Genomic DNA, 19,391 nt, shown 5'->3' with positions numbered 1-19,391 from the left:
CTATGTCCTGAGAATGAAACAAGCTGGGTAGACAGACAGCCTGAAGGCAGAGATTGATGAGCAGCTTTTATCTGTGGTTAGTGCTCTATAGGAAACTCCTCTTTCCTGCTGGTAGAATTGAACCATTTGAATCAGGCTGAAATAGCATTTCTGTTTATCTGACTGCTTAGTAAACTAGTCTGTATGGCGGACAAACAAACCAGGCAAATATGATGGAATGCAGTAGAATGAGGCCAATGATGATTGGTTATTAAGACTAAGCAAAAATGCAGATACATTTTAGAGAAAACTTGGCATCAGCAAGGTTCAGCTTTGCAAAGAGTAACATTAAAACATTATGTGTGCCAAGGTTAGCGCAAAATCATATTAAATTTATATTATATTACACATACAGTATTTAAGCTCTGAATCAAACTATGTGCTTTGATGATCATTTCCTGCTTTGTGTCTCCATTCTGCCCCCTTGTGACATGATAAACTAACTGTTCAAAAGTTTGAGGTCATTTTTCTTAAAAGAAAAGAATACTTTTATTCAGCAAGGATGCATTAATTGATCAAATGTGGCAGTTATTCACCAAAGAATCCAGAAGAAATGCACATTTCCACTTATAAAATATTCAGCATATTAGAATGATTAGATGTGAAACGGAAGACAGGAGTAATGATTCTGAATTTCAGACCCCAGACATTTGAACGGGAGTCTACATAGTCACATTTGCCCTTGACGAGACAGCAGGTACATTGAATCTTTATTTTCCTCGTACAACTTTGTATTGTTTTTAAAACTGCCACAACTTAAAGAAACAACAGACATACTTATTATAAAAAAAACATTTATTCACTGAGCACCATTAAAATATGAAAAAAAGAAAGGGGGAGGGCTCTCTACATGAGTGTTTCGGACTCATCTGACTTCTAGAAGATTGACAATGTATTTAATTTTCTAGTTTGTCTTTCTAAACATGTCATAGAAAGATTAAACACAGTGAAGACTCATAATGTGGTTGTGGCCACTGTCAACTTTAGAAAAAAATGAATGCCTATTTAAGTATGTACATGGCACAGGGTTTTAGTTTTATGTGCTTTTACATTATAAATTAGACATATTGCCATTTAATACTAGTTTAGATGCAAGTTCACAGAAAGTAGCTTCACGGGTGTAAAAAAAACCCCCCCTCTAAACAGAAAAAACAAAGAAATTATTATTATTACAGTGTTTTAACAACTTCCAAAACTCGGTGGTTTGATTATATCCAAATACTGATATCTAAATATTGGCATTTAATCTGATTAAAAGAAAGGATCTTATGTGGATCTATGGTTATGGTTTTAAATTTGTAGTTAATATTATACACACGCACAAAACTCTGTATTAGTCACTGTAAGGGAGGGACTAAGACCAACTGAGAAGACACACAGTAATGCAGTGAACTCAAACAATGGACCTACACTTGCTCAATGTCTGGCTGAGGTATTCTTTGGTATTCTAATAGTTGAATAAATGCTGTGGGTCTTCGATTGAACAATATCAGTGGGTGATTTATACATATTTACATCATGCTCAGAGAAGTACTGAAACATGATTGCAGTGCCATTTTCCCTGGCTTGTCACTTCTCAAAGGAGCTCTCTCCCTAAAAATAACAGAGTAGATTGGATATTTCCCCTAGCAGTCCAGCTACTACTGCTCCCTACGTCTGCATTACTTTAAAATGGTCAGCTTTCTAGTTCCTTCCAGGGTCCTGGATGTAACTGTTCTCGATGCAAAGCACAATGAAGTGGTTCGAGCAGCTACGCGTGTGCTGCCCGAGCAATCTGCCGGTCTGGAGAAGAGATGCCTGTCCGGTCACCGCCATGTCACCCGTCCGCCATGCCTCACAGTAGTTAGTTGTCATTCGGATGCCCACCGTACTCGAGCCGTGCCACACCAGTTTCTGAGGCCTTGAGTCATAGAAACACATACAACTTATTAATTTATGTTTGTTCATTATAAATATGATATAATATGAATTTAGATTGTATTTTTATTAGCATTATTCAAACTGTTAGAATTCAGCTTACATGTCTAAAAATGTTTAAAAAGAAAAACTGTTTACCAAGCCTGATCTGTCATGACATTTCGTCCATCGAAGGAGTAAATCGGAGTAAGTGGATCAAAAACAGCCCCGTTGCCGGAGAACAAACTCATCCAGCTGCCGAAGAGCACTTCTCCCTAAAGACGATGCACAAGAAGCTTAATTTAGACAGGCTAAACTTAGGCAAACTACATATTATGAGAAATCTTGATTGCAATCTATTGTGCAAATATGATCCTTTACATACGTTGAGGTTCACCACTGGCAAGTTAAAGCGGTCCCCTTTCTTGACGATGGTGGAGAGGTCTTGTAGGTGAGAGGAGAGGAAAGCTCTGTAAGTTGATGTGAGGCCCCTGGCACGGGCTTGCTGGTAACACTGATAATCTGCCCCTCGGATTCCGTGCATGTCTCCTGAAAATGGGGCATTGAGTGCCACCAGGTGCAACTGAGAAGTTCAAAGGTCAGAGGTCATGTCAAAGTGCACACCATTTCTCATCAATCATTGAAACATGCAACAAGGTTTAAGAAAGCCTTACCGCAGGCATCGAGTGTGCAGTGTGTGAAAGAACATTGTAGTCTGGCAGGAAGCTCTTTAACTCCTGTAATTAACATTAGATGTTCACATCAGACACTAAGGTACAGTATATACCATTATAACTGATATTAACATTTGATTCTAGCATATTTTAATATTTCTCTTGATCTGATAAATGGTAGTAGACAAACAATTATCCAAAGGCCATAATAGAGGACATATCGTATGTACCATATTGATTTTCGTTTCCGTATTTTTTTATTTTATGACATTTTTTTTTTCAGGCTTTAATTTCACCTATTTTTACATTTAGATTACCTTTACCATAATCTAACAATCTCTTATATTCTCGTCTCGTGTGTCATGGCGATGGTAGACCATGCTCCAACAGCCCCAACATGGAGTCCCTCCATCCATTTCGTCTGCAAGTCTCAATGATGTTCAGACTAATTTTTTTCAGATCCTCTTCCAAGTTATTGAACCATCTTTTCTTTGGTCGCCCTCACCTCCTTGTCCCGTGAATGTGACGGAATAAAGTGACATTTGGAAGTCGTTCTGTTTTAATTCGGACCATGTGTCCAAAGTATCCGAGCATAATTTTTTTCTGAATTCGCTGCACCACAAGTCGACGTTTCTTATTCTGTCTCTTCTTGTCAACCCTTGGATTTTCCGTAAGCAATTCATTTTAAACACTCTCAATTTATTCTTGTCTGCTTCTCTTAGTGTCCATGTTTCTGAATGATATAATATTATGTTGAGGACCAAGGCTTCATAAACTCTTATTTTCGTAAATCTGGAAATGTCTTTAGATTTCCATATGGATTTTGCCATCCATATGGCAAAGTTTTCCATTTGTATGTTTTGCATTGCACCACACGCTAGTCCAATTCTTCTTCTGTGGTCCTGTTCTGTCGAGTACACAAATTCTTTACCTGCTTAAAGAGATACTTCACCTCTGGAGAGATGAATGTGTATTTAAAATGGGTAATTTATGCAGAATAAATGTGAAATTATTTTTGAATTTGGAGCTTTCCAGACTGAGAAAAGCCAGAAAATATTTTTGGCTTATGTGGATGAAAGACAACAACTCCCAGAATGCACTTGCTTCACTGCCCTAAGAGGGCACTTCTACCGGTAACAGAACACAGTAGTTAAACAACAAGTCTAGGCTACTAGTGAGTCTCTGTGATGAGTCTGCCCGGGATTTCGAGATCGCCCAAAATGTCCGGGATTCGACTTTTGCGTTCTACAGTCGCCATTCATCATGATTAGCAGGGCGAGGCTGAGGGCCGTGGGAGAATGGCGCGAGGCCGGTGACGTGATTACGATAAGCGACACCTCTGAGACGCACTGGTTTTCGTATCTCTCACGGAGGAGCGGGAGTTTTCTTTGCAATGGTCAAGCGCACATAAACGATCACTTGTTTAGGTTTCTTGTAAACACTACATTCATATTCACCAATCGGAATGAATTCAGTTAGATTGAAACAAAAGGTGTGCATGTAAACAATGAATGGCGACTGAAGAAAGCATGCGCTGAATCCCAGACATTTTGTACGATCTCGACGGTCGGACATGTCCAGGAAAAAGAGAATGGTTACCCCTACTACTCAGCTAAAAAATACCAGTTTATTAGAATCTCCCACAATTGTAATATCTGTGCATCCTTAGACTACTGCATATGTATGACGCACCTGGCTGTGAAGTCTGGGTACACTGCGGCCGCTGGGTCTGCTCAGGCCTTGTGACAAAGCAGATGAGGAACTGTCTTGGGGAACTGGGATAAGCTCTCCCAGCTAAAACACAGTTACACATCAGTATCAGAAAACATTAGAATAAGCAGACAAGACATTTTGCTCTATTTACGTTTGTTTTGAAGGAAAATGTAATAAGTAAATACCTCAACTTTCTTCCACCCCCCTTGTACCCTGATGTACAGTTCACTCTTGTCTATAACATATTTCAGTGTCCCTTCTGCAGCTTGACTGGTCTCTCTTATCATGGTCTGAATGTTTTTGTACGTGCTCACCTGGAAAGGCAAAGTAAGCAGTCACAATAAAAAAACCAAAGCACATTTAATTGTTTATGAGCTTGCTCCATTACAACTGAGTTCTGTACCATCTGACTTACAGGGTTTCCATGGCCAGAAGCGCCGGGCGGCCCTGGAGGACCTGGAGGTCCAGGGAGATTAGCAGCTGAGACAGAAAGTAAAGCAGAAGTTTGATACCTGAGTAAGTTGTTGATAAAAAGTTCTTTGCCTCGATTAAGTCACTCAAAAAAACTTTGGAGAGAAATCTGTTTAAGAATGCGCTCAAGCTAATGGAAAAGTTCACTATTTGAAGTCACGATAAAGTATTTGTTGTCACCTGATCCATATGCCGATGGGATACCTGGTGGCCCAGGTTGTCCTGGTGGCCCTTGAGGTCCTGGACTTCCATAACCAGGCACTCCTGGCAGGCCAGGGGGACCAGTGTCTCCAGGAGGGCCAACAATAGAGTCCCCTTTAGGTCCCTGAAATGCAAAAGTATTCATTTTAGTATTTGTTTTGAATTGAATACTTTTTGTAGACTTACCCAGTGTTGTGCCTGATTGTGATGTTCATATTTTGGGTGAACGTGAACTGAAAGTACTGCATTGCTGCCTGATAAACGTTACTGTGAACACGTTCATTCTGGTGTCTGTGAACGCACGCTCTCTCAGTTTAACTTTGTACAATAGGGTGCCAGATTTCTATAGAGCCTTCCAGGTGAAAACCCGGCTAAAACACAGGTAAACAGACCTTAATATGTAGCAAAAAAACACCCAATCTGGCAACACAAGACACCAGACATCATCATTAAAGAAGAAAATTTTAAATGGCATTTAGAGGCTTTTGCATCTGAACTCTTCATATGGGCTGTGCAATAATAAAAATAAAAAAAGCTTGCAGCATATGGAAAAAAAGAACTATGGATGAAATAGTTAATTTTTTGAAGTATGAATTATGAACTAGTTCTAGTTAGAAAGTGAACTTTCCCAACACTGATCTTACCACAAGGCCTGCTCTTCCAGGGATCCCTGGAGGGCCAGGCAAACCTGGATCCCCTTTCTCTCCCTTTTGCCCTTTGTAGCCATTATCACCTTTAGCACCCTTAGAGACACATACTCAGAATCATACAAAATCATACATACATACTCAAAAACAACAGCGATAGCAATTGCCTAATGAATAAGCACTTGAAAACAAGTACTCACCACATAATCATCAGGAAACATAGGCACTGTGAAGAAAGAAAACAACGATCAATTCAACAGACTGAAAGTGTCAGTAGTCGAAAATGGTTGATCGCTAATCAAAAACCGTTGATGTCTAGTCATGACTGTCTGCCAATCAATGTGTGCTATACAGAGTATGTGAGCAGAGCGGGGAGCGCCTTTCTGAAGACTGCACTCCACTCATTTGGTACGCTCAGGTCCACTCGCTCAACCCAGAATGTCCTTTGTGATAAAGAATCTGTGAAATAATCAATAGGTCTAACCAGGTCATGTTGTTTAAAAATATTGTTTTAATGAAGTTGTAAACCTTATACATAAATGCAGAGTAAACATCCAAGTTAAGAACGAAGGAGGAGAACAATTTGAAAGGGAGTGTGGAGAAACTGAGTTAGCAAAGATTTATTTATTTATTTATTTAGTTCTAGGGGTATATGTAATAATGAAATAATATGTAATAATAATGAAATAATGAAAGTGGCGAGAAAACGGCAGTAAAGAAAGCATATTACTTTTCTAAAGAAAAGAAAGCTATTCATTTTAATGTACAGCATAATTAGAAAATTTTATTCTGATTCAGGGGGAATCAGAATGCCAAATCCTGACTGACGAGAGGAGGAGCTGGGGATGGAGGAGGGAATTGGCTAATGAGAAGCGCGATAGCTGCTGAAAATACTGACAGAGCTTATACATGTATACAGTGATAGGCGTCGTATTCCTAAACGTGGATCAGCTAAGAGTCAAATTTCTGACAGGGATTTAAGCGAACCCTCAAGTGTGCTGCTCAAGTCCCGAAAAGTGAAGCTAAAGCATTTTGATCGCCCCCTGGTGGCTCGCTGCAGTAAAGGGCTTAAACCCCGCCCTCTACATGTAATCGCATGGGACGTTGAGCCAAACAAAAAATTCAATTATATATCAAAGAGAGTTTCTGTCATTTTAGGTAGTTCTCATCACGCAGATGTATGTATGTTCCGAGTATTCGTTTTACCAATAAGTTTGGTTTTAGTTCGGTTTTGATGCTACAAAACAGGGTGTAACATCATTACTGACAGCTGTACTTGCAATTGAGTCTGCGGGAGCAGGAATATGGATGGGACCTTGCAGAACAACGTAATCAGCAATGATCGTTACTGGGATATTTTGGCTTGGCTTCATATTTCTACAATGGAAGAATTCGGAGACGTGCTGTCCATCTTTTTTTACAGAGTATGTTTTTGATTTTTACAGTTATGGTTATTTTCCAAAATAAGACATTTTTATTATACCTGGAACTCCTGGCAACCCTGGTTTTCCCATATCACCCTTCTCCCCTTTGACTCCAGATGACACTCTTCCATAGTCTGTTTCAATGAAAAAAATAAGACCTCAAAAGTTGTTTACTCATCATTCATTAACTATTAAAAACAAATTGTTGGAAAGGCTGCTACATATAAGATCTGCTACACATACCTTGTTGTGAATTGTTGTTGTTGGCCTATAAGACAATTTTTTTTTATAAAAATAGACAATTTTGGACAAAATAAAAATTATTATGAAAATATTGTCTGATATGAAATAATTAAACGAATGAACCCATGCCAGCTAATGTCAGCATATTCAGGAGTGAACAGTTTTGTTAGTGCGACATTTTAAAATGTACACAGCACACCATATCCTGCAATACCATGAAATCACTGCTGAGCCCAACAAATGTTAGAGCTCATGCAACATGCTTTGGTGAGCTTAGGAGAACACCTCAGATGGGATGAGATGAGATGAGATAGTGGGTTAAAGGACCATGGAGAGACATTCTTGAATTTGTAAATGACAGCATAAGGCAGGCATAATTCAGTTGACAAAATTAATATCTAAAAAACATTTTTTTGACTTGAATAAAATGTCATTTAGATCTGTTTTGTAAATTAAGCCTGTTTTATGCTGTTTTTAAGGCCATGAACACATGCACCTTAGAGAGCAAAGTGGGCAGGGCTAGTGTATTAGGGGGAGGAGCCGAGCCAGAATGACATGCGCCACACCCAAATCCAAACCACCAATTGAAGAATGTCGCTCATTAACTTACTGGTATTTTGCAGTGTGGTCTAGGAGGAACTGGGAAAACTGTCTTCAAGATTCAGAACAGAATCATTTCATAACTTTTGTGAAAACTGCACATTTTAGGATAAACCACAATGTGGTGCTCAATTTAATTTCGATACACTGCAAATCTGCTTAGAGGAACAGACTTACTCCATTGAGGCCAATCACTCGTCCTGGTGGCCCTGGATACCCAGGTGGACCAGGTGGACCCTTGAATACAGGTAAGTTGTTATAAAAAAATTGATAAAAAAAAATTAAAACATAATGGAAGCAACAAAAAAAGTAACTTACAGGTGGACCACTAGAATCTCCCTTGTCCCCTTTCCTTCCAACTACTCCAGGCCGACCCTAAAAGAAATTTCAGGGAGTGAGTAGAAATAAGAATTTATGAGATGTAAAACTATAACTAAACAGATGAAAATTAATAAAACTAACTGGTCGACCAGGAATTCCATATCCTCCTTTTTGTCCAGTTGGTCCAATTGGCCCCTAAAGATAAAAAAAAACATATACTGTACATTCTTTTATATATATATATATATATGAATGCTTTTAGTTTGGTGAGAGAGATGCATCTCACCACAATCCCAGGCTGTCCAGCGGGACCGATATCTCCCTGCAAAGTACAACGACAGCAGTGTCAGACTATTGAGGAACAACAAAAAGATCAAAGTCAAAAGTAAATAGTTTCAACCTTGATTCCTTTCGGTCCTCTGGGTCCTCTCATGCCTGCTATTAGTGAGCCATCAGCAGCTATGGATGTGCCTGGCTCCCCCTTTTCTCCCTTTCAGACAATACAATAAATTGATGGAGGAGTTTATGCTTCATTATGGTACAGCAGGTCACTTCTAATCACATTTTAAACCCATACCTTCAGTCCTAGAGGTCCTTGAACACCAGGGAACCCAATTTCACCTTTTGGTCCCCTTGGGCCCTGAGCAAGACAACATTCATGTAAGTTATTTCCACCAGTATAATGTTTTATTTAAAAGTTTATAACCCCAAAAATCAGCGTAAACGCTCATAATTTTGATTACCACCGAAATTATTTAGAAATTTTTCTCCTATTCTGTAAAAGCAGCAAAAAATGTTACACTGAGGAGCTTCCAATGGAAGAAAATGGGGCCAATTTGTAAAAAATACTCACTGTTTCAAAAGTATAGCCAAAATATATAAAACGATATGCATTATAACAATTTTAGTGTGTTAAGTTATATCCAGTTTTTATCACCATGACAACATAACACTGTAAAGCCTAAAAAATTAAGATTTAAACAGATTTAAATCTCAAATAATATAGATGTGTGTTTTGTTTTGTATAGATATTTCTGTTGAAATGTATTCTCTGTAAAGTGAAATGTAACAACCACCAAATTATGAACACAACCAAGAGAACTGAACTACAAGTGTGAACACACTCTTAGTTGCATCTTTTTATCGCCACATATATCATCTTGAAATAGTATAAAGAAAGATGAAGGAGATTCTTACAGGGAATCCTGCTCTGCCTGGCAAGCCTTCAGGGCCCTGCAACATGCACCACACACACAGACGCAAGCGAAAAAACATTAGAGATTATGTGATACATGATCAAAAAAAAAAAAAAAACTTCCCAGATCATTTAGACACACCAAGCATGTTAACCTTTTTTCCCTCTCGATTATAAATAATTTGGATGTTTAACAATCTTTGTTGCACACATATATAAAAAAAGATCACTGAAAAATCACAGATTTCTTTAGGAAAAAAATCGATCCATGTTAAACATGCTGCATCTTAAAAAGCATTTGAGCGGAAAACAGTGAGCTGCTTTACGTACCATAGGGCCTGGCGGTCCTTGGTTTAATTTGGCTGCTGTATCATTAAAAAGGAGCTAGAGGGGGAGGAATCATTATCTTTTTAGGAACTCAGACATAATATTGCAGCATAGCATGTAATCACACTTCAGTACTTACATCCTGGAAGTTAATGATTGGTCCAGGAGGGCCAGGGGGGCCAACAGGCCCTGTGACGCTCAGTCCATCACGACCTCGTTCACCCTGAGTAACAATTAATACAGCAAAACACAGAATATACTACACACAAACTGAATTTCTTCTCAAACTGCAAAAATCCCACAGTGTGCATTTGGCTTGGGGTGAATATCATCATGTATTATTCAATATCTGGTGCAAATAATGTGGGCCAAAGGTCACATCATCATGTCACGTAACTGCTCAAAATATTCTCAGATAAACAATATAATACCTTCTCTCCTGGACTGCCTTTGTCTCCCTTTGGCCCCTGTTTACATCAAGGTAGCACAAACAACAACAAAAAAAACATTGCACATTATATTGTGCCACAGCTACTACAATAATTTGTATCATTTGCTCGCTATGTATAAACTAACCAATTACTTATCACTGCTACAATACTTATTTAGTACATTATTATATGATATTTCTTTTCAAAGTACTCCAAGAATGCTAGAAACAGAACTGACCCTGGCTCCTGGTAAACCAGCTAATCCGGGTTTTCCATCAGGTCCAGGGGACCCAGGTTCACCCTGGATAGAGAAGAGAAAGGGGTCAAATGAGGCAATTATAGCGTTTATGTGTGACTACAGTGGAGTCTGACAAACCTTCACAGACAATCCGGGGGCTCCGTCAGCTCCAGGAAGTCCCTACAGGGAGGACATAGAACATGTATATTATAATATTTTTAATATTTTAATATATTATAATGTATATTATAATATTTAATATGTCTAAAGATAAAAAGACCTGAGATCCTGGTGGGCCAGGAAGACCAGGATGCCCCTTAAAATGTAGGAGAGGAGAGAAGAAAATACGAGGAAAAATAACTCAGAATAGGTCCATTCAACAGATAGCTTTTGAGTGCACAGGGAAAATGTGGCATGGTTTATGAAAGACCTTGATATGTGATTAGCCTTTGAGAAGGACATAATAGTTGTAATGGTTTTGTACACTCACTTGATAGCCTTTTGAAATTCCGGCTCCGAGAAACAATCCACTTTCCCCAGAACCCTCCAAATCCTGTCAGGATAAAACACCTCCTATCCTTAGACTGACTATAAAAGCCAGGGCAACACAAAATCCTCAAAATTTATGATTAAGGTTTTGAATTGACTAAATGGTGTTCTGGCAGTGAAAATTGATGTTTGAAGAATTTCAACCTCAAAGAGCTGCTATTATCTCAAAAGCAATACAGCTCTCTTTTAAGGGATTTATTCACATTTTAAACTAAAATGCTAAAATAAAAATTTCAAAAATGAAGGAAAAATTGGACCAGATGTGACCCTTGAATTATACTGTTCATGCCACTTGAATATATTGAAAGCTTTTTTGCTCTGAACTCTATTCATCAAAAAAGGCCACTGAGTACATGACCCACTGAGGCTAATAGACTAGACGGATTTCAGCAAAATGGCCTTCTATAAGAAGTTTCATGGTGTTTTTTCCCCTATTTTGCAACTTTCACTTGAGTTTTCCGATGTTTGAAATAAAATAAAATAAAAAAATTAAATCTCAGACAACTTGCAATGGTGTTTGTCTTAGTTATTATGTAATATGTAATACAAATACATCACATATCATATATACACTGGGAACATTTAAGAGGGATATTGATTGAATATTTATGTCGGCCTTAAAAAATAACAAAAATAATTCTTAATTTCACCTTAAAAGTTGGTATTTTGCATATATATATATACACACATAAAAAAGGCAGTGAGCGAGAATTATCTTTGCTCTGACCCTTGACTATCGATATAAAAATTAAAATTTCCTCATCTTGATTGTCTACTTACAAAAAACTAGGGGGAATTGGTCCAACGACTGAGCAAGTTAGGCAATATAGCGTACCATTATTTGGGATTCAGTAACTTTGAAATATATAAAGTAGTCCGGTTCCCAACCCATAAATGCTCCTCACTTTCACTTTTTTGGGTACATCGCATCTACGCTATAAGTCTGACCAGTATTTATGTATAGACCAAACAAACAGATTCCCCTGAGAACAGAACTCGCTCTAGATCCGCAAAGCTTCTTGATAGCAAAAATGGCACAAACTTAAAGAAGCTAGATAGAGACAGAGGTGTCCCTTTGAAATGGTCGAAAACTGGATTAAATGACCCCAAGTAGTGAACTATTCAGACGTCTACCACTATCTCGTGGAATCAACAAGTAGCCTATTTTTTTTGTCATTAACACTCACAGTAAGACAAACTAGAAGATGAGGCCATGTCACTTGGATCATATGACATTGTTTTGTTGTCGACTAGCTATACTAGTTAGAAAGACGAAGCTGCTAGCAGCTAACGTTACGTGATTAGCTCTCACTAGGCATGCTACCTTGGCTGTTAACTGATTTTACTGTTGAAATAGTGGCAGGCTAGGACTAAAGTGGACTTGGCTGGTTTCTGCTTGTGTCTAGAAAGTGCTTTAGGCCTATATGACTTTTCGATGACCACTGCTCTGGGCTACAGAACATGTAACAACACGAACGGTAGTAGATCAAGCCTTCTAGGCTAGATAGGATAGCATGATGTCACAACATCCAATTTTAATCCAGTTTTCGACCATTTCAAAGGGACACCACTGTAACCCCCTTATTTAAATACCACTCACAGTCCTCGGCTGGCTAAGAGAGTGTGTATGTTTGTGCCATTTTTGCTATCAAGAAACTTAGCAGATCTAGAGCGAGTTCTGTTCTCAGGGGAATCCGTTTGTTTCCCCCCCCCAAAAGGGGCGTTATCCTTCGATGACGCAAAAGGAGAGTTGGTTTATAAAAGAAACATCTGAAGATCTGATTATCTCTGTAGTCTTATCACAATAATGAATATGAATGAATATCAAAGTATTTCAGCAGGGTCATTTCAAAACAGCAGTCTGTTGTTGACCATAATGTACTGCATTTAGAATTTGAAATTCCAAAAAGGTTGTTAATTACAAATCTGCCTCTAAAAAACACCAAAAAGGACTTCTGGGATTACTATTGTTAAATGAATTGCAAGTAGATTTTCAGACCTTCAAAGTGTCCACCATGAAATTGTTGCTCGAGAGCCCTGGTGGGCCAGGAGGGCCAGGTGGTCCAGGTAAACCCCTTGGCCCAATAGGTCCAATAGGGCCAGATGGACCTCTCAGGCCAGAGTCACCCTTTTCACCCTTTAAGAAAAGTAAGTAAGAAACAAACAATATGATGAGAAATAAAATGTATAATGGTTGTTTCAACTTTATGAAGCCTTAGGGCCGGTTCACATATCGCGTCTTTTGCGCGCTCAAGTTCGTTATTTCAAATGTAGGCGTGCGGTATGCGCGCTCATAATGTAAGCGGTGCGACGCGCTCGTTTTTTACATGCGCCGCATCGAGATAAAAACATCTCAACTTTTCAGAATACCGCAAGCGCACCATACGCACACAATAGGTCATGTGACAAGAACCAACTGAAGCGCAACCGCCCTGGCGCTTTGGAAAATGGAGAATGCGCCATGCCCAGCGTTTTCTACGCGTTTTTAGGCGCTATATGTGAATCCGGCCTTAAGGTGCAGTCACATTTTGGCAAAATTTCACAAGCAAAAAAGGTCCATTATCTATTTTCAATAAGGTAGCAATGTATGAAACACAGCTCACATAGAAGTCACTTTCAAACCAAACAGCTTTCTGTTGATCAACGCAGCGAACCTGCCTGACCAACTTGAACCTATCTGCATGGGGATCAAGTGGAATTCCCAATCAAATGGATTCCAAATAAAATTACTGGATTTCATCCGTGAAACATTGCCTGAACAGTGGTAAATGTGATCATACCTTTATGCATCATATAATGTATATCATAAACATACCTTAAGTCCAGCTGGGCCTCTTATTCCTAGTTCACCCTATGAAAGAAAGTCATGAAGTGTAGAGCTCAAAATGGAACATTTTCAGTTTTATATGACATTGAGTGAGTTCTTTCATCAAGATTGGATCATTTTCATACCTTTGCTCCTTTCAGACCCTGTTGTCCATTTAATCCCTTCTGGCCAGGCATACCCTTTAAAGGTGAAACAGATCAAAACGCCACCTTTATGACATGACTTAACATCAACAAAACATTGTAAAAGTCAGCATCTACACCAGGGGCGTCTAATCCTTCTCCTGGTGGGCCACTGTCTTGCAAAGTTTAGCTCTAACCCCAATTAAACTCACCTGAACCAGCTAATCAAGATCTCACAAGGCATCCTGGAAACCTTCAGGCAGGTGTGTTGAGGCAAGGACTACTCTGGACAGTGGCCTCTCTTCCAGGACCATCTTTGACACCACTGGGGTCCGTTTTTCGTACCTCGCTTAATAAATATGAGATGATTTGACAGATGCCAGATGTTGTGATAACTGATCTCTGGCTAATTTGGTTCTTCAAACGAATTTGTGGATTTGATTAAAATATCTGTCTGATATTACTGCGTGTTCTTGTGTTCACTGGAAAGGGCAGATATTGATACTCGAAACCATGATCAGCAATACAGCGATTGACTAGAGGCTAGACAACTACATAATGACAAAAAAAGAAAAATGCACGCCTGACAAAAAAATGTATGAATATTTGGATGTTTATAAGGAAACAACCAAGCGACCAAAAGGACATTCAAGTTATAATAGATAAATGAAATCATGGACGGAACTTGCCCCCATGCACCCCCATCGGCAAAGAGATGTTACTAAACATTTAAAAAAAAAAAATTATATTCTCAACCCCAAAATAGATATACATATTCATTTTAATTTTATCCCCAGCTCAAATGTCAAGCTACTCCAATGAATTAAATAGGCTATGTACTGTTTGTTTCCAGCATTTCAGCAGGCTTTATATTTTGATTTCAATGTTGCAATTAGCAATTAATTTAATTTTACTTAATTTTAATTAATTTGTTATGTGACAGCATTAATAAAGTTTCTAAAGAGTCAAGAGCATTTACATGAAATCACAGACCAGTTGCTATGACATGAGCAACACTGGGATGAGCTTCGAAGAACCTAACAATCCTGGATCATATCAAATCATCAACAGTAAAATCCAGATAACAGAGTAATCCACGTACAAAGAACGGACCCCATGGTCGATACAGATACACTGCATTACTTTTTTTTTTCGCAGCAAGTACAAATTAAATATAGTAATACTATACATTTTTTGTTGAATACAAGTATTTATTACTTCAATGAGCTCATTGTTTCTGCCCTTAATTATTACATTGTTTAAATTAATATTTTTTTTAGGAAACTGTATCTAATTTTGCATATGTACATTTCTGAAATACATGACTTAGACAGTTACCTCTGATAACAGATCACTCTAAATTGTAATGTGGACTTTTCTGTAAGCTGCTTTGAAACAATGTGTATTGTGGAAAGTGCTATACAAATAAATGTGATTAGAATTGAGTTGTGTCTTTATATGACAAAAATGATTATGTTGTTTCAACATAATGTTTTAAGTTGCCATTGCTGTTAGTATAAGCAGACAGTTCAAAATTAAAAAAGACAGATTTTCTCCAACGTTCAGAAAAAGGCAGCAGAGTTTCAAGCTGTCCTGAAATGCAACCTTAAATGGACCACATCAACTAAATCTAAACTTCTAAAACATCTAACAGCTGGCTTGTCTCCGCCACAGAATAAAAAAATACTACAGATAATTGTGACATTTATATATTATATATCTCACAATTACGACTTTTTTTTTACATAAACCTTTATTAATTGTGATTATTTTCTAACAATTCAGATTTGTTTTTCTCGCAATTTTGAGTTTTATCTCACAATTCATACATTATAACTTTTTAAAATTATAAAATCTCAGAATTGTGAGATAGAAACTCGCAATTGCAAGAAAGAAGAATTTCGCCACTGAGATAAAAAGTCGCAATTACCTTTTTTCATTGCAATTTTTATATGAATATAAACTTTAAATTGTGAGATATAAACTCACAATTGTAAGAAATAAAGACAGAATTGGAAGATATACGTAAAAAAGGTTAATGTGTGACGGAAAGCCATGGTGATTATTTTCCTGGGTAACGGGGGAAATACATGCATAAATGGCGCTTTTCCACTACACATTACCAGCTTGACTTAACCAGCCTTTGTTTGGCTTTCCACTGTGTAAAAGTTGTGCCTGTACCTTTTTTTGTATCACCTCCGGCGAGGTTCTGAGCGAGCTAAGGCCAGCTGAGCCGATACTAAAATGTGACGTGAAAACAATGCCGACTGCTGATTGGTCAGACAGAATCGTCACCATTCACTGCATCATCATTGCACACGCCAGATTACTTACTAAACTTACTATTATTATGGCAACTAGGAAGAATACGCCGTGGTCAAACGAGAAGATGCAGACTTTCCTTTGTTTGGTTGCCGAAGAGAGGATCCAGCGAGAGCTTGATGGGGCAATGAGGAACGAAAGGCGTCGCTTTGACGACCGGGTACTATTTGTGGCGGTACTGTCTGCAATAAAAAACGGAGCAAAAAGCGAGCCGAGTCGAGTCGAGCTGGTACTGGTAATGGAAAAGCGCCATAATACACCACTGTAACCTTCTCAGATTGCATTTAGGCAAATGAGGAAAAGCAGAACTTGTTGGAGAGAAAATGCTGCCTTTTCCAACCTACTAGTTCAGTGACCTGAACGAACCAGGGCACAGCCTGTCCTTTACCAAACCCTGAGCCAAACCCAGAGCCAAACCCAGAGTCAGTGCCAGACCCACTAAACCAGTCCTCAAACTGCTGGGTTATCGAGAGAAGGAAAGAAGACACCATGAGCATTAAAAGACTGTGGTTCAAACATCATTTAGCAACTCTTGTTCTTGAGAAGTGCTTGATGGGGAATGAATCATTTATCTGCTGGCCTAAATTACTTATTTTACGAAGCTTCAAGTTGTCTGAGTGCATTAGACATCAGAGTTAACTTGCAATGACAGGCACAACATAAGTACATAGTACACAAACTGAGACATTCTTCAGCAGCTGATTTAAATGAAAGAAAACACTCACAGGATGTCCAGCTTGCCCATCTCTGCCATCCTTGCCAGGGGCACCTGGAGGTCCAGGGACCAAACCCCCAAAGCGGCTGTTGGGACCAGGTGGGCCAGGTTTCCCAGGAGGGCCTGGAGGACCAGGTGGACCCTAGAATATGATGTTATTAGAGATGGATAAACATTGACAATCATTACTGTTAATTGCTATTAAATACAGTATGTAACAATGTCTTCAGATTTTACTCACTCTAAGACGTTCGGTATCAGTGTCAACGTCTCCAAAACCAGAGCCGAGAGCATCAAATCCATACTGTCAGTAAAAATTTAGATACATTTTAATAAACAAGAATCACAGTATGTGTACAGAACTATGTGCATCAGATTTAAAGTAGTCAAAGATGTTGCTTTGAACTATACATGCTTTAGCAACAAATTCAGTTTCCCCCCCAAGAAGCAATACCTTTAGTTCAATGTACTCACTGAAACTTTAATTGGGTTGGATGACGCTGGTTGTCCTGGAGGCCCTGGTGGACCAGGTAATCCAGGTTGACCTATCCCAGGATCACCCTAAAAAGATATAAATACAGGATTTTAATTTAAAGCTTAAAACAACAACACAAAAGGGCATAGTAGGAAGTGCTTTCTACATTGTGGATAATCACATTTTTGGGAGGCAACTCAACTGCATTATCCCTCACCTTTTCTCCTTTAACTCCAGATTCTCCAGGTAATCCTGGAAGTCCTAGTGGACCTCTCTGTCCCTGTATTAAAGAGAAACGTGGACTGATATATTAAGATCAGCGAAAAGGGATGTAAACATGAATCCATAAAACTTCACATTTCATTCTATCCACCTAATTTTTCAACGTGGAAATAATCTATTTCATGTATATCTATAATATTAAAACTGAAACAAAAATAAACCACAAAAAACAACATACAAACAAGGAACAGATACTGTCAGCACTATTTATAAATATTGCAAAAATTCACTTTTCTGATTTATTTACCATTAACTAAAGACTGATAAAGCGCAGTAAAGCATTACAAAACAGTGTTTATGATTATGATAATAAATTAAAATAATATGATAGTAAAAAAAACAGTTTGCAACATCAAGCAACCGACACCAGAAGCACATTCAAGCTAAAAATGGTAGTGACTACTCCAACATTAAAAATGAGACAGATTCAATTAAAACTCTGCAAGTTAGTAAATATTTATGCAAGCAAACAAAGTCTGAAACCAAACAGATATGGGTATATATATCACAGGATATGAAACAATCAAGGGACTCAATATGAAATATTTTTCTCTTTTTTTACATTCATTTTTTATAATGATTACATTTAATTTGGTTTGTAAATTGTAGAAATGAAGTGATACTTTTCATATGTGTAATGCTAAGAAGACCAAGAGAATTCCTGTGCTCTATTTGAATGTCATCTGTTCATGTTCATCCCCTCGTTTAGTTAATTATCCTGTCCACCTGTGGTCTCCTTAATCATCTCATTAGTTCCCTTTGTTTGTACCATGTATTTAAAGGGACACTTCACCCATTGACATTAAGTTTGTACCTTTAGAAACCCAGTCATATTTTTAAATGGTCATGGTTTATTCCCTTATTTTCCCTTGAGATGGGAGAAATAAGGATTAAAGTGTTTTACTTCCTGCTTATTATGATGTAAAAATCGTCATTTTGAGTCATAATAAGCAGGAAGTCACAGTTCATTAAAAAGTGTAGAGACTACAAACATTAGCTCATTATTATTCAAGTGTGGGACTCCCCCTACAGGCCTATTACAGATCAGTGGGTGAGACTTCACTTGCAGAAACTGAATCAATATCAGCCATCTTGTTTGGAAGCTAAGCTAACAAGCTCTGTGGAGAGGAAGTATGATAATGACGGAAGAAACTAAACTAAAAGAGGATTTTGAAATTCTGCTGCTCGAATCCGATGTTCATGGCTATCTTTAAGAGCTAACAGTATAGTGAAAAGCAGCTAAGGCTGATGGAGGAACAGGAGGCGGCTGCCTGTCGTCAGTGATTGAGGAGCCCGGACAGGCTCGAGCTGGGCGGACTGCTGTGCATGTGCTCTCGGTCGAGGACATGTCTATCACGTGTTCAGTCTATAGTGTTTCATCGCCATCTAATGGCCTAGCAGCAGAATACAGAGTTTTTAGTCATTTTCGCATATCAGTGTGAATCGTATATGGTTGTCGTGTAAATGTACCCTTAATCTCTGTCTGTTTACATCTATTTAAGTGGTTGTGTTCTCCTGTGTTTGGATTCACTTCATTCAACACACTGTATCGTGACACTGCTCATCTCAGAGCAATGCTAAGGTAGTTTTCTTTCTTCTTAAAGTTCTAAAGAATCAAATAGTTCTCATGTATTGAGTTCTACCAGAAAGGATTTGTTCAATTTACAATAATAATGTGC

The 19,391-nt window shown here is 38.3% G+C and overlaps 1 protein-coding gene across 3 annotated transcripts in view; it reads right to left on the bottom strand.

Annotated features, from left to right (window-relative positions):
• Nucleotides 1-823: 823 nt before the first annotated feature.
• Nucleotides 824-19,391, bottom strand: part of col15a1b (collagen, type XV, alpha 1b) — a 39,141-nt gene continuing 20,573 nt past the window's right edge. For 2 of the 3 annotated variants that reach the window (XM_089131313.1, XM_089131311.1), the window contains 34 exons: nucleotides 17,648-17,710; nucleotides 17,430-17,516; nucleotides 17,197-17,259; nucleotides 16,966-17,097; nucleotides 13,922-13,975; nucleotides 13,785-13,820; nucleotides 12,969-13,106; nucleotides 10,911-10,973; nucleotides 10,701-10,736; nucleotides 10,559-10,600; nucleotides 10,421-10,483; nucleotides 10,183-10,218; nucleotides 9,891-9,974; nucleotides 9,755-9,808; nucleotides 9,427-9,462; nucleotides 8,807-8,869; nucleotides 8,630-8,719; nucleotides 8,516-8,551; nucleotides 8,371-8,424; nucleotides 8,227-8,283; nucleotides 8,086-8,145; nucleotides 7,919-7,960; nucleotides 7,309-7,333; nucleotides 7,125-7,199; nucleotides 5,842-5,867; nucleotides 5,639-5,737; nucleotides 4,974-5,118; nucleotides 4,738-4,802; nucleotides 4,508-4,636; nucleotides 4,302-4,403; nucleotides 2,610-2,672; nucleotides 2,321-2,518; nucleotides 2,095-2,210; nucleotides 824-1,939 (listed from right to left, as the gene is read on the bottom strand). In XM_089131313.1, coding sequence (XP_088987439.1) covers nucleotides 1,723-1,939; nucleotides 2,095-2,210; nucleotides 2,321-2,518; nucleotides 2,610-2,672; nucleotides 4,302-4,403; nucleotides 4,508-4,636; nucleotides 4,738-4,802; nucleotides 4,974-5,118; nucleotides 5,639-5,737; nucleotides 5,842-5,867; nucleotides 7,125-7,199; nucleotides 7,309-7,333; nucleotides 7,919-7,960; nucleotides 8,086-8,145; nucleotides 8,227-8,283; nucleotides 8,371-8,424; nucleotides 8,516-8,551; nucleotides 8,630-8,719; nucleotides 8,807-8,869; nucleotides 9,427-9,462; nucleotides 9,755-9,808; nucleotides 9,891-9,974; nucleotides 10,183-10,218; nucleotides 10,421-10,483; nucleotides 10,559-10,600; nucleotides 10,701-10,736; nucleotides 10,911-10,973; nucleotides 12,969-13,106; nucleotides 13,785-13,820; nucleotides 13,922-13,975; nucleotides 16,966-17,097; nucleotides 17,197-17,259; nucleotides 17,430-17,516; nucleotides 17,648-17,710 — 2,649 coding nt within the window. In that variant the 3' untranslated portion in view covers nucleotides 824-1,722. The remainder of the gene's footprint in view (nucleotides 1,940-2,094; nucleotides 2,211-2,320; nucleotides 2,519-2,609; nucleotides 2,673-4,301; nucleotides 4,404-4,507; nucleotides 4,637-4,737; nucleotides 4,803-4,973; nucleotides 5,119-5,638; nucleotides 5,738-5,841; nucleotides 5,868-7,124; nucleotides 7,200-7,308; nucleotides 7,334-7,918; nucleotides 7,961-8,085; nucleotides 8,146-8,226; nucleotides 8,284-8,370; nucleotides 8,425-8,515; nucleotides 8,552-8,629; nucleotides 8,720-8,806; nucleotides 8,870-9,426; nucleotides 9,463-9,754; nucleotides 9,809-9,890; nucleotides 9,975-10,182; nucleotides 10,219-10,420; nucleotides 10,484-10,558; nucleotides 10,601-10,700; nucleotides 10,737-10,910; nucleotides 10,974-12,968; nucleotides 13,107-13,784; nucleotides 13,821-13,921; nucleotides 13,976-16,965; nucleotides 17,098-17,196; nucleotides 17,260-17,429; nucleotides 17,517-17,647; nucleotides 17,711-19,391) is intronic. The other variant, XM_089131312.1, reaches the window with a different exon arrangement.

The sequence above is a fragment of the Pimephales promelas genome, chromosome 5 (genome assembly GCF_988280905.1).
Source record: "Pimephales promelas chromosome 5, fPimPro1.hap1.1, whole genome shotgun sequence".
NCBI classification, from domain to species: Eukaryota; Metazoa; Chordata; class Actinopteri; order Cypriniformes; family Leuciscidae; genus Pimephales; species Pimephales promelas.
Note: the sequence above shows the minus strand (reverse complement) of the source record. Positions and strands in the feature narration are given on the sequence as shown.